The sequence below is a fragment of the Oncorhynchus masou genome, chromosome 30, assembly GCF_036934945.1.
Source record: "Oncorhynchus masou masou isolate Uvic2021 chromosome 30, UVic_Omas_1.1, whole genome shotgun sequence".
NCBI lineage: Eukaryota > Metazoa > Chordata > Actinopteri > Salmoniformes > Salmonidae > Oncorhynchus > Oncorhynchus masou.
This window is the reverse complement of record NC_088241.1, coordinates 4,079,103-4,090,633: the sequence shown is the minus strand read 5'-3', so window position 1 is coordinate 4,090,633 and position 11,531 is coordinate 4,079,103. Positions and strand designations below refer to the sequence as shown.

Below are 11,531 nucleotides of genomic sequence, written 5' to 3'. Positions count from 1 at the left end.
TTACACATGCAATAAACTGCAATAAGGGCCAATGTTATTGTTCTTAAACAGAGGCACAACACCACGTGGTGACAACAACCATCATTTACCTGGCTAACAACCATAGTTTACCTGGCTAACAACCATAGTTTACCTGGCTCTGGCATCATCACCTCAGCATCCTGCTTGTAAGATGTCTGGTCCTACATTTTCACGTAGACCAAGCTGTGTGCTGTGGGGTTTCATTTGGGAAACCTGAACCGACATTCATCTGGTTCATATCAGCAACACTCTCCTGGGGTGGCAGGAAAACGATGATAGCAGGTAGCCACAGGACTGCATCATCCGGTGAGACGCGGCCTGCTCACTGCGTCCCCTAGCGTCGCACATGATTGAAGAAAATAATCTGTGTGAGGGAAGCAAAATTCAACACAGCGCCGGTCCTTTCCCCCCAAAACAGGAAGTGGGAACGATATCGCATAGAGTGAAAGCTCTTGCAGTACTCCACTGTCTGGACAAGCTATATTGTAAGTCTGGCGGAGTCGGTATTAACGTTAGTGTTTTTACGCAAAGAGAAATTCAACCAAATAGAAGATTGATGTCATTTGGTGGAACGCAAAACGGCGGGTGAGTTGAAAGAACGTTGCGTTATCACGGTGCATTTGACCACAGACTTGCCCAACACTGACTGAACAGCACAAAGCTAGCTAGTTAATTTGTAATGGCGGAGTGCTTGTAGCTAACTTACGTGGGGTATGCTTAGTAGCCAACGGTGTAGCTAGCTAGCTGTCGTTACCCCGTTTAGAAAATTGTTGGTTATATAGCTAACTAAGAGCGCCGTTGGGTGATACGTTTATTTTTTGAAAATCGATGTGAGTTGGTTACCTAGCTATCGATTAGTTAGCTCGATAACTGTTGTTTTGCTAAGTTACAGTAGCTAACTACGTATGGTTGCTAGTTAACTAACGTTAAGCACAGCGACGTGAACAAAACTGTTGGATAACTGACTAGCTAACGTTAGCAAGTCAACAACATTAATTCAATCCTCAAAGTTAACATTAATTGTAACGTCAGATGGCAAAGACTAAAGTAACTTGTTAGCCTACGACCTCAACCCTGTAATTGATGTGGTCATTTAAGGGGCTACCTGCAGTTGCTACATCCATTTTTATTTTTTACTTATATTTTATATTTTTTATTTTATATAACCTTTATTTAACCAGGTAGGCAAGTTGAGAACAAGTTCTCATTTACAATTACGCCTGGCCAAGATAAAGCAAAGCAGTTCGACACATACAACGACACAGAGTTACACAAGGAGTAAAACAAACATACAGTCAATAATACAGTATAAACAAGTCTATATACGATGTGAGCAAATGAGGTGAGATAAGGGAGGTAAAGGCAAAAAAAAGGCCATGGTGGCAAAGTAAATACAATATAGCAAGTAAAACACTGGAATGGTAGATTTGCAATGGAAGAATGTGCAAAGTAGAAATAAAATAATGATTTCCTGATTGTAGTAATTTAGTTCACCTAATTTCAGTTTGACAAAACAAGCAGGTACAGTGTAGAGAATCATTGTACCATCTAATCCCCTGTGAAATATATTTTCCATAACAAAAAATATTGTATTTTCAGCTGTTTTTGAAGCTGGTGTATAAAACCAAATGTAAAAGACACAAAAACAAAACTTAAGAACAGGAAGCATAGAAATAGCCACATAAAAGATCTACTGCTTAGATTTGCTTTCAATGACATCTATAACTAACGTACATTTTTTTGTTTGTAAATTTCCCCCCAATTTCGTGATATTACGATCATGTCTCATCGCAACTCCCCAACAGACTTGGGAGAGGCGAAGGTCAAGTCATGCATCCTCTGAAACATGACCTGCCAAACTGCGCTTCTTAACACCTGCTCGTTAAACCCGGAAGCCAGCCACATCAATGTGTTGGTGTAAACACTGTTCAACTGACGACTGAAGTCAGCCTGCAGGTGCCTGGCCCACCACAAGGAGTCGCTGGAGTGCGATGAGCCAACTAAAGCCCCCGTGGCCAAACCCTCCTCTAACCCAGACAGCGCTGGGACATTTTTGTGCCGCCCTATTGGACTCCAGGTCACGGCCGGTTGTGACACTGCCTGGGATGGAACCCCAGGTTGTAGTGACGCCGCAACACTTAGACTGCTGCGCCACTCGGGAGGCATATAACTAACATGTGAAATTGGTCGGTCACCTAAAACATTTTGCTCAACTTACATACACCATCAGAACCCAAAATTTTTTTTTTTTTTTTTTTTACGGCATGGGAGTAAAACAAACACTGTATAGCCTCAAATGGTTAAAACTATCATTTGTATATCATAGATTTTTGCATCCGTAGCTCTGTCTGAGAGTTGTTAGGCCTACGTTTCTCCAGCACCCATCCCTCCAGCTTTTCACAGAAATGGGTGGGGAGAGGCCTTGTGATTGCTGCTTTTGCACTGCCCTCCATTCTCCTGCCCTCTACTTCTCCCATCCCTTCCACTTACCATTTCCCTCTTTTTCTCCCTCCTTCACTATCTCCCCTGACTTTCTCTTTCACTATCCCCTCCCCCCTCTCTCTGTTCCCCCACCCTCTTTGTTCCTCAGTCGCCGTAGTAAATGGGACCAGCCGGGCCCAGGTCTTGGTTCAGACCAGATGGGGGAGGCGGAGGCGGCTCCTACAGGGGCTCTGGATGCTGCAGCTGCTGTGGCAGCTAAGATCAACGCCATGCTGGTAGCCAAGGGCAAGCTCAAGCCCTCCCAGATAGGACCCTCTGGACCATCTGGACCCCCAGACAAGGTAATGGTCAGGAAACCTCTTACACTGAAAACATTAGAAACGCTTTCAGTCTCTCACCTGTAATCTGGCTTCTCTCTCTCTTCATTGTCTGTCTCTCTCTCGCCTCCACATTCTGTAATCCTCTCGCTCTTAATCTCGTTTGAAGAGAGATATATTGTTGTAAATGTTAGCATACAGTACATAAAAATGAATCTTTGTCATCACCAGGTTGTGGGTGCAGGGAAGCCCCAGCCTCCCATGAAAGCGAAGGATGACCTGGTGGTGGCGGAGGTGGAGATCAACGACGTTCCTCTCCCCTGCCGGAACCTGCTGACCCGTGGACAGACACAGGACGAGGTGAGTGTCCATGACATCATTATGATCTTTAGACCCATTGATTGACAATCTAGTCAACAGTCAAACTTACTGCTATGTTTACCCAGCTCTTTCTCTGTGATACACACATGTACAGACTGGATCAGTGTCATGTAAACCAGTATGTTTACCCAGCTCTTTCTCTGTGTGATACACACACGAACAGACTGGATCGGTGTCATGTAAACCAGTATGTTTACCCAGCTCTTTCTCTCTGTGATACACACACGAACAGACTGGATCGGTGTCATGTAAACCAGTATGTTTGCCCAGCTCTTTCTCTGTGATACACACACGAACAGACTGGATCAGTGTCATGTAAACCAGTATGTTTGCCCAGCTCTTTCTCTGTGTGATACACACACGAACAGACTGGATCAGTGTCATGTAAACCAGTATGTTTGCCCAGCTCTTTCTCTGTGATACACACATGTACAGACTGGATCAGTGTCATGTAAACCAGTATGTTTGCCCAGCTCTTTCTCTGTGTGATACACACACGAACAGACTGGATCAGTGTCATGTAAACCAGTATGTTTGCCCAGCTCTTTCTCTGTGTGATACACACACGAACAGACTGGATCAGTGTCATGTAAACCAGTATGTTTGCCCAGCTCTTTCTCTGTGATACACACATGTACAGACTGGATCAGTGTCATGTAAACCAGTATGTTTACCCAGCTCTTTCTCTGTGTGATACACACATGTACAGACTGGATCAGTGTCATGTAAACCAGTATGTTTACCCAGCTCTTTCTCTGTGATACACACACGAACAGACTGGATCAGTGTCATGTAAACCAGTATGTTTGCCCAGCTCTTTCTCTGTGTGATACACACATGTACAGACTGGATCAGTGTCATGTAAACCAGTATGTTTACCCAGCTCTTTCTCTGTGTGATACACACACGAACAGACTGGATCAGTGTCATGTAAACCAGTATGGGACTGAAAATGTCTCATTTGAGGACAGTAAATGACCAGCTTCTTCTTCATCCTATTGTGTGAAGATCAGCAAAGTGAGCGGTGCTGCTGTGTCCACCAGGGGGCGATACATGGCAGCAGTGGAGAAGTACAAGGCTCCACAAGGGTAAGTCCTGCTTCACACCTTCTTTATTACCACACTGCTCTACCAAAGAGGTTACTGGTATTTACAGGCAAGTAGATCTGTTGTCTGATCGCCTCATACAACCAAGTCTTAGGCTACTGACCGACTGCTTCTCTCTCTGTCGTCAGGGACCGACCCCTCTATCTCCACGTCCAGGGCCAGACCAGGGAGCTTGTCGACAGTCAGTACATCTCTATTTACCTCACCTAATTTGATTATCACCATTTCTGAACATCAGGATAACCAGGGTCCTTCTTTCCTGAGTTTCTATGTTGTGACGATCCAATCTCTCTCCAGGAGCTGTGAACCGCATCAAGGAGATCATCACTAACGGAGTGGTGAAGGCGGCCACCTCCTCCTACAGCGGAACCGGAGCCACAGTCCCAGTCTACCAGCAACACAAACCCCAGCCCCCCTCACTGCCCCCCATCAACCACCATCACAGACCACACTTTCAGTCTGGGGTAAGCAGTGTTTTCCACAAGTGCATAGAGTAGCCAGACAAATAGAAAAAGTAGCCAGCCAGGGCCATTTGAATTGACTGAAAACGAATGAATTAGTTGTTTGGGGGTATGGCCTAGGCTTATATCAGGACTATTGTCTAAGTAAGGGAGTGTTTAACATGTCTTCTCTTGAGATGAAAGTCTTATCTACAGGGCCTCCCGGGTGGTGCAGTGATCTAGGGCTCTGCATCACAGTGCTAGCTGTGCCACCAGAGACTCTGGGTTCGTGCCCAGGCTCTGTCGCAGCCGGCCGTGACTGGGAGGTCCATGGGGCGACGTCTGGGTTAGGGAGGGTTTGGCCAGTAGGGATGTCCTTGTCTCACCGCGCACTAGTGAATCCTGCGGCGGGCCGGGCGCAGTGCGCGCTAACCAAGGGGGCCAGGTGCACAGTGTTTCCTCCGACACATTGGTGCGGCTGGCTTCCGGGTTGGATGCGCGCTGTGTTAAGAAGCAGTGCGGCTTGGTTGGGTTGTGTTTCGGAGGACACATTTACATTACATTTAAGTCATTTAGCAGACGCTCTTATCCAGAGCGACTTACAAATTGGACACATGACTTTCGACCTTCGTCCCTCCCGAGCCCGTACGGGAGTTGTAGTGATGAGACAAGATAGTAACTACTAACAATTGAATACCACGAAATTGGGGAGAAAGTGGGCTAAAATTAAATTTACAGTCCTTATTTTAGTCCAAACATCTTAGGAAAGGAAACCTAGGGAATCCTTTGGTTTATGGACATTCAGTATACGCTGTATGATTTATGAATGGCTTTATTTAGTCAGTTTGACACTTTTTCTAAACTAGTCAACACTTGCTGTTCAGTTGTCAATCAATGCACAGTAAATAGTCTACTATGCACCACGACTCCACGTGGCTGTCTATGTGAAACACACAAAGGCAAATACTGTGTCCTCTACGTGGGGCGTTACCGCGTACGCACTCTACGTGGGGCGTTACCGCGTACGCACTCTACGTGGGGCGTTACCGCGTACGCACTCTACGTGGGGCGTTACCGCGTACGCACTCTACGTGGGGCGTTACCGCGTACGCACTCTACGTGGGGCGTTACCGCGTACGCACTCTACGTGGGGCGTTACCGCGTACGCACTCTACGTGGGGCGTTACCGCGTACGCACTCTACGTGGGGCGTTACCGCGTACGCACTCTACGTGGGGCGTTACCGTGTGGGGCATTACCTCGTCCGTCCACTGCGTGGGGCGTTCCTTCCCTGTGTAAAGAAATTAGACTGCAACCAACCACAGTGCACACAAATTGTACAGGGAGGCAAGACAGACGGCACATTGCGTTTCCCTGTCATCGCTCACTTTGTGACTGATGGGCTCCTATCAATAGATCGCTCGAAGATGCATATCGTTCACTCTATCCAGAGGAGGCTCGGCGGACTAGTGAATTGAAACCTTTAAATGAAAAGTAGCCTAGTTAATATGAAGTGGAAGAAGTAGGTGGCTGAAAATGAGTCTGTAACCGGCTGATTAGCTGACGGCGCTAATAAGAAAAGAGTTTGTGTGTTTGTCAATGTTATTTTATGAGTGTCAATGTCATTGAATGTCAACTCACATCCATATCCTTTCAGATGCACTATGTGCAGGAAAAGTTGTTTGTGGGTCTGGAGCATGCCATCCAGGGCTTCTCAGTGAAGGAGAGGGTGGAAGGGCCAGGCAGCTCCTACCTGCAGCACATCCAGGGTGAGACCGGGGCCAAGGTCTTCCTCAGGGGGAAGGGATCAGGCTGTCTGGAGCCCGCCTCTGGGCGAGAGGCCTTCGAACCAATGTACATCTACATCAGGTAAGTCTCATGGACTAGACTCGTTCATCTGTATCAACTCAGAGAGGGCCTTGAACTCATGTACATCTACATCAGGTAAGTAGCAGTATTAATGGATAGTCTGGGGGAGTAAAGTCCATGTTGATTTGTATTAGCTCAGAGACACAGAGCTTAGACACCAGGCACACATTAACCCTTCTCTCTTCCCCAGTCATCCCAAACCAGAGGGCCTTGCTGCAGCTAAGACCCTGTGTGACAACCTGCTGCAGACTGTGAGTGTCTAATGGTTTACTGACTGGCACTCTGTTCTCTGTACACTGCTCTACTTTCACTTAAACCCTGTTTCAAGCTGTCCCATGTGAAGTGCGTTGTATTATGTAGCTGGGCTCTGTTTGCCATGTGGATCTGTGACTGTTCTCTCTTCCCTCCAGGTTCATGCAGAGTATTCTGTCTTCCTCAACCAGATGAGTGTCATGATGCCTACTCCCGGTACAGACTCTGGCTGTCTTTCTCTTTACAGCCTCTACAATGTGTCAATGTACTGACGTGTTCCTCTTCCTCTCCTCCAGGCTTTATGCAGCCCCCCATGGCCAACGGGATGCCCCCCCAGCCCCCTTACTACCCCCCATCGGGGTACCAGCCCAGCTACCCCCTCCCGGTACCTCCTCCTCAGCCCATTCCTCCCCCCTATGCTGTCCCCCCTCCCATTCCCCCTGGGCTGCCCGCCGGTCTCCCCCCTCCCAACCGGTACGCCCTCCCCCCTGCACCTGTCACTTTACCACAGGTAAGACTGGCCAATCAGATTTAGACTTGTATGGACCTATAATACAGGACATTGAGACTATTACATCTGAGTTATGAAACTAGTTGAAAAACATTTTCTTGATGGGCTGTATATATATGATGTATTCAACATGCATTACATCCAAGTTGTTTTTTCTGTCCCCAGACTCACCCACCTTCTCCTTTCCCACCCGCTGCTCCGGTTCCGCCCAAAGCTCCGCCTCCTGTGGTCTCAGCCAATCCGCCGCAGAAAAGACGCTTCACTGAGGAGGTGCCAGACGAGAGGGACAGCGGTCTGCTGGGATACCAGGTGATTTCCCATTCTTTTATTCTTCCACCTTATGAGCTGCCTTCGTCCAGTCTGTCCCTTCTGCTTCTGTTGTCTTCCTGTCTTTTCTTATATTCTGTCCATGTATCTGATATCTGTTCCTCTTTCTGTTAGACTCAATTCATTATGATTCTCTTGTCTGTAATTCTGTGAGTCCCTGTTTGCATTCTATAGAAACGGTTTGCTTGTTGAGTGAGTGAGATTGAATGGGTCTAAATGTCTGTTCAGTGTCAACTTGTTTTTTCCCTAGTAGATCTTATGACGTTCATTGAAAAGCATTGTAACCATAGCTGTTATTATCTGAGTCCTTGTATTATTGGATTTATAGAACTTTCAGATTATGGAGATTCTGGGAAGGTATTGTTGGATAATCATCAAATGTACTTCAATATATTGAAATTAGTGCAGGTAAGATATCAGTATCATGGCAAGGAAACAAAACATGAAACGGATGAACTTCTTTAGGAAAACGGCCCTAATGTTGGAAACAACCATCGTTATGTTGTCCCCCGGAGTCATTAGATTTATTTTCCAGGCTACAGCACATCGTGTTTTACATACAGCAGGTTTTTAAAGGACCAAAGTGTTTGGTCTGCTTCCTGTTTTAATTTTTGCCCTGGAAAATATATCGCAATACTAGTTTCTTCACAGGCCTAATTTAAATGTGTCCTCTTGATTTAATGATATGTAACTTTAATACAGTCCATTCCTATTTTTGGATTCTGTGCAATCGGAGCATGCATTAACTTAAAATAATAGTTTTATTCTCAGCTGCTTAAATAAGGTGTAGTGAAAAGGAAAACGTTTTGGAATAATAACTTTGCAGTTCAGTTCAATTCAATAGTTTAGATAACTACATGCTTGTAGGCCTACTATTAATAATAGTAATTTAGGGGAGGATGTGTGCTAATGCGCCTGTGTGTTTTTCTGCTCATAGCATGGACCCATTCATATGACTAATTTAGGTGCAGGCTTCCCTGTGGGCAGCCCCGGCCCAGAGGCTTCAGGACCCCCGCCACCGAGTTCCTCCGGGCCGCCGAGGGAGAGGGACAGGTACGAGATGGGGGGCGACGAGTCGCTCTCCTTTATAACAGTGTCCTTCATCCCAGATGCTGGACACACCATGTGTGTAGGCTTGTGTTTGCTTGTGATTGATGTTGTGCAACACTGACTCCTCCCCTTCCTTCCCTCTCTCTCGCTCCTTCCCTCCCTCCCTCTCTTTCTCTCCAGCAGTAGGCAGCTGATGCCTCCACCACCCATTCCAATGAACGGAGGCATGACACCCAAGATGGAGGAGAGGAGGCTGCTGCAAGGCCCCCTGGGTAAGGGCCCCACCCCATGTAACCCCCTGACCCCCCCCCCATCCATGGCCTCAGCCATAAAGCACGCTGCCCACCCCCCGGCCTCTTGGCTGTCAGTAGTCAGAGTCAAATAGCATTTTGCATGCAGACATGCTGTTCTCACACGTGACAGAACAGGTTCTAGCAGATTACATCAGACAGGCATAAGTTCTGCTTTGAAAGCCAGTCAGTCAGTCAGTTCAGAATCATGAACTGGGCAAAGCTTCGATCCCCCACTGCCTCAGGTAAATCTGTCGTTGATCCTAAGTCAACCCCTAGCCCTAGGCACTGTGTAGGTCTGAGAGTATTTTATAGGTGTAAGCAATATGTAGACAATTACAATTGGCCTGTAGAAGAGTAAGGCTGATCTATTACCATACTGCTTACACCTGGCATCTCATCTTGTGACATCTAGGAGGTGTCGAGGGATGGATTTCAGATTGGGAGTCCCCCTCTCTGTCTAGCTGGTGCTGTCCCCTCGCTGCCCGTCCCTTTCTGATGACGTCATCAGACAGGAGTGTCTGTGCCCGTGTTTGACTCCCTCACTAACAAGACTCTCTCTTTTTTGTGTTCTTTCTCTGTGTTTTTCTTCTCTTCCATGTCTCTCTGGGTGGGATGCCGGATGGGGGTGGGGCTCTTCTCCTGTGGCGCTGTCCTGCATCGTGATTGGACGGCCCTAACGCTGCCGCTCCCCACCGACCAATGACTGCCGCTGCTGACCCATGCCCCTCCTCCTCTACCTAACTCACAACTGCTGCCAAACACAATGCAATCTATTAACTTTCTCTCCCTATCTGTTGGTAAACAATTGACTTCCAACGGTTGTTTTTGAAACCTTTGTGCTGGTCTTTGGTTGTGTTCTTTCTCTCTCTGTGTGTGTCTTCCCTCTCTCTCTCCCGCACCCCTCTCCTTTCTCCCTCATTTCTCCCACTGTTTTTCCCTCTCTCTCATCTCTCTCAGATCCCTCAGTGAAGAGGATGAAGACGGGGCTCGTGGCGTACACTGGTGACTCCTCGGACGAAGAGGAGGACCACTCCACCCCCAAAACCTTGGGGGCAGGTAACCATGGTAACGTCGCTGGGGCAACCCACTCCACCCCCACGTCATCCCCTGGCTGGACTCTGGGGTACCGCTGCCCCCCTCCGCCTCCCCAACGTGCCAAAACACAGCAGGCACAGTCACAGCAGCCCATGCCCTTCTGGATGGCCCCATAACACAGGAGTATTAAACCTCATACCCTCCCCTGACACCTAGGGCCTTTTGGAGGGGCCCATAATGATGTTTTACACCCCAAACTGAGCCCCAGTCCCCCCTCTTCCCCTTTTCTCTGAACCATCACTCCTACCTACTCCTCTACTTGATATAATTTATTTTGTGATGACTTAGATTTCGTTAAAACAGTTTTGTCATGTGCTCAGCAGTAAAGCAGTGTGTGTGTAAAATGGACTAAACAGACCGGCTGGCTGATACAAAGAGAACAGACTCAACCAGCCAACCAGGCACAACCAGGAGACTGACGGACTGGATTCATGGTGACAAGCAGCAAGATGCCCCAGACTTCCACACAGATTCCAGTGTACTCTGAACTCTTGTATAGGAGAGACAGCTGAGGAACACACAGATGGAGGGTAATAGTGGCCTGTTGTTGGTTGATTTGGAATGTGTCCACTCCTGGTTTTACTAGTGTAGAAAAGCACTGAGGTAGAAGCGATTTCAATGCATTCTAACTTATTTCTTTGTCAAAAAATATATTTCCCCCATCTCCATTTTCTTTCTTGGTCCATATCTTAGTCAAATCTCCCTCTTCCTTCCTTGAGTACAGATCATACAAACATGCTCGTTGGACCTTTTATCAAATGCAATTGACTCAACTATTCTAATGTTTTTGTGGAATAAATGAGCATTATCTCTGTGTATGAGAGTTTATTTCAAGACTGGTATGACAGATCATGCAATAGAGAGAGAATGGGTTGTTTAAACTGACTATCAGGTGTGAATCTCTGTCTTAAACAACCCACAATCTGAATCAACTGCCAATAAATCATCTTTACCTGTTCTGTTATATCACACATTCCTTGGTTATGTTCTCAAAATATTCTACGGGGACACCTGTTAAATTTCAATGTATTGGGTCAACAACACCAGTGTGTATAAAGAAGGGGACTGAGCCCAGTAGACTACATTAAATCTGAAGAGACATTGTTTCAAATTGAGGGGTGTTGTAGCTTGGCTTGTGTTGCTGTACTGTCTGTCTGGGACATGGGCTCAGGGGGAGAGTGGAGGGGACAGAGAGAAGAATATCACTGAACAGGCTCACAGAGACAGATGAAAGAGAAAGGAGTGATGCTGAATAGTTGACCACCCAGCCTGATATCTGGACTGAGCTGAAGGTGCTGAGGAACATGGTGGTGGAACAGAGAGTGGAGCTGAGGAACGTGGTGGTGGAACAGAGAGTGGAGCTGAGGAACATGGTGGTGGAACAGAGAGTGGAGCTGAGGAACGTGGTGGTGGAACAGAGAGAGGAGT

At 47.0% G+C, this 11,531-nt stretch overlaps 1 protein-coding gene across 3 annotated transcripts; it reads left to right on the top strand.

The window, feature by feature from the left end:
* Nucleotides 1–424: 424 nt before the first annotated feature.
* On the top strand, nt 425–10,919 carry LOC135521830 (KH homology domain-containing protein 4-like). 3 transcript variants are annotated; one of them, XM_064947585.1, is made up of 14 exons: nt 426–606; nt 2,612–2,804; nt 3,012–3,140; nt 4,170–4,249; nt 4,396–4,448; nt 4,565–4,731; nt 6,364–6,575; nt 6,766–6,826; nt 6,986–7,043; nt 7,124–7,338; nt 7,504–7,647; nt 8,603–8,718; nt 8,899–8,987; nt 9,966–10,919. In XM_064947585.1, the coding sequence occupies exons 1-14, from the start codon at nt 578–580 to the stop codon at nt 10,217–10,219; spliced, it is 1,800 nt and encodes a 599-aa protein (XP_064803657.1). In that variant the 5' UTR covers nt 426–577; the 3' UTR covers nt 10,220–10,919. The 3 variants fall into 3 exon arrangements, with proteins under 3 accessions (XP_064803658.1, XP_064803657.1, XP_064803656.1); XM_064947584.1 differs by having other exon boundaries at nt 8,896–8,987; XM_064947586.1 differs by lacking the exon at nt 9,966–10,919 and having other exon boundaries at nt 425–606; nt 8,631–8,718; nt 8,896–8,987.
* Nucleotides 10,920–11,531: the final 612 nt, after the last annotated feature.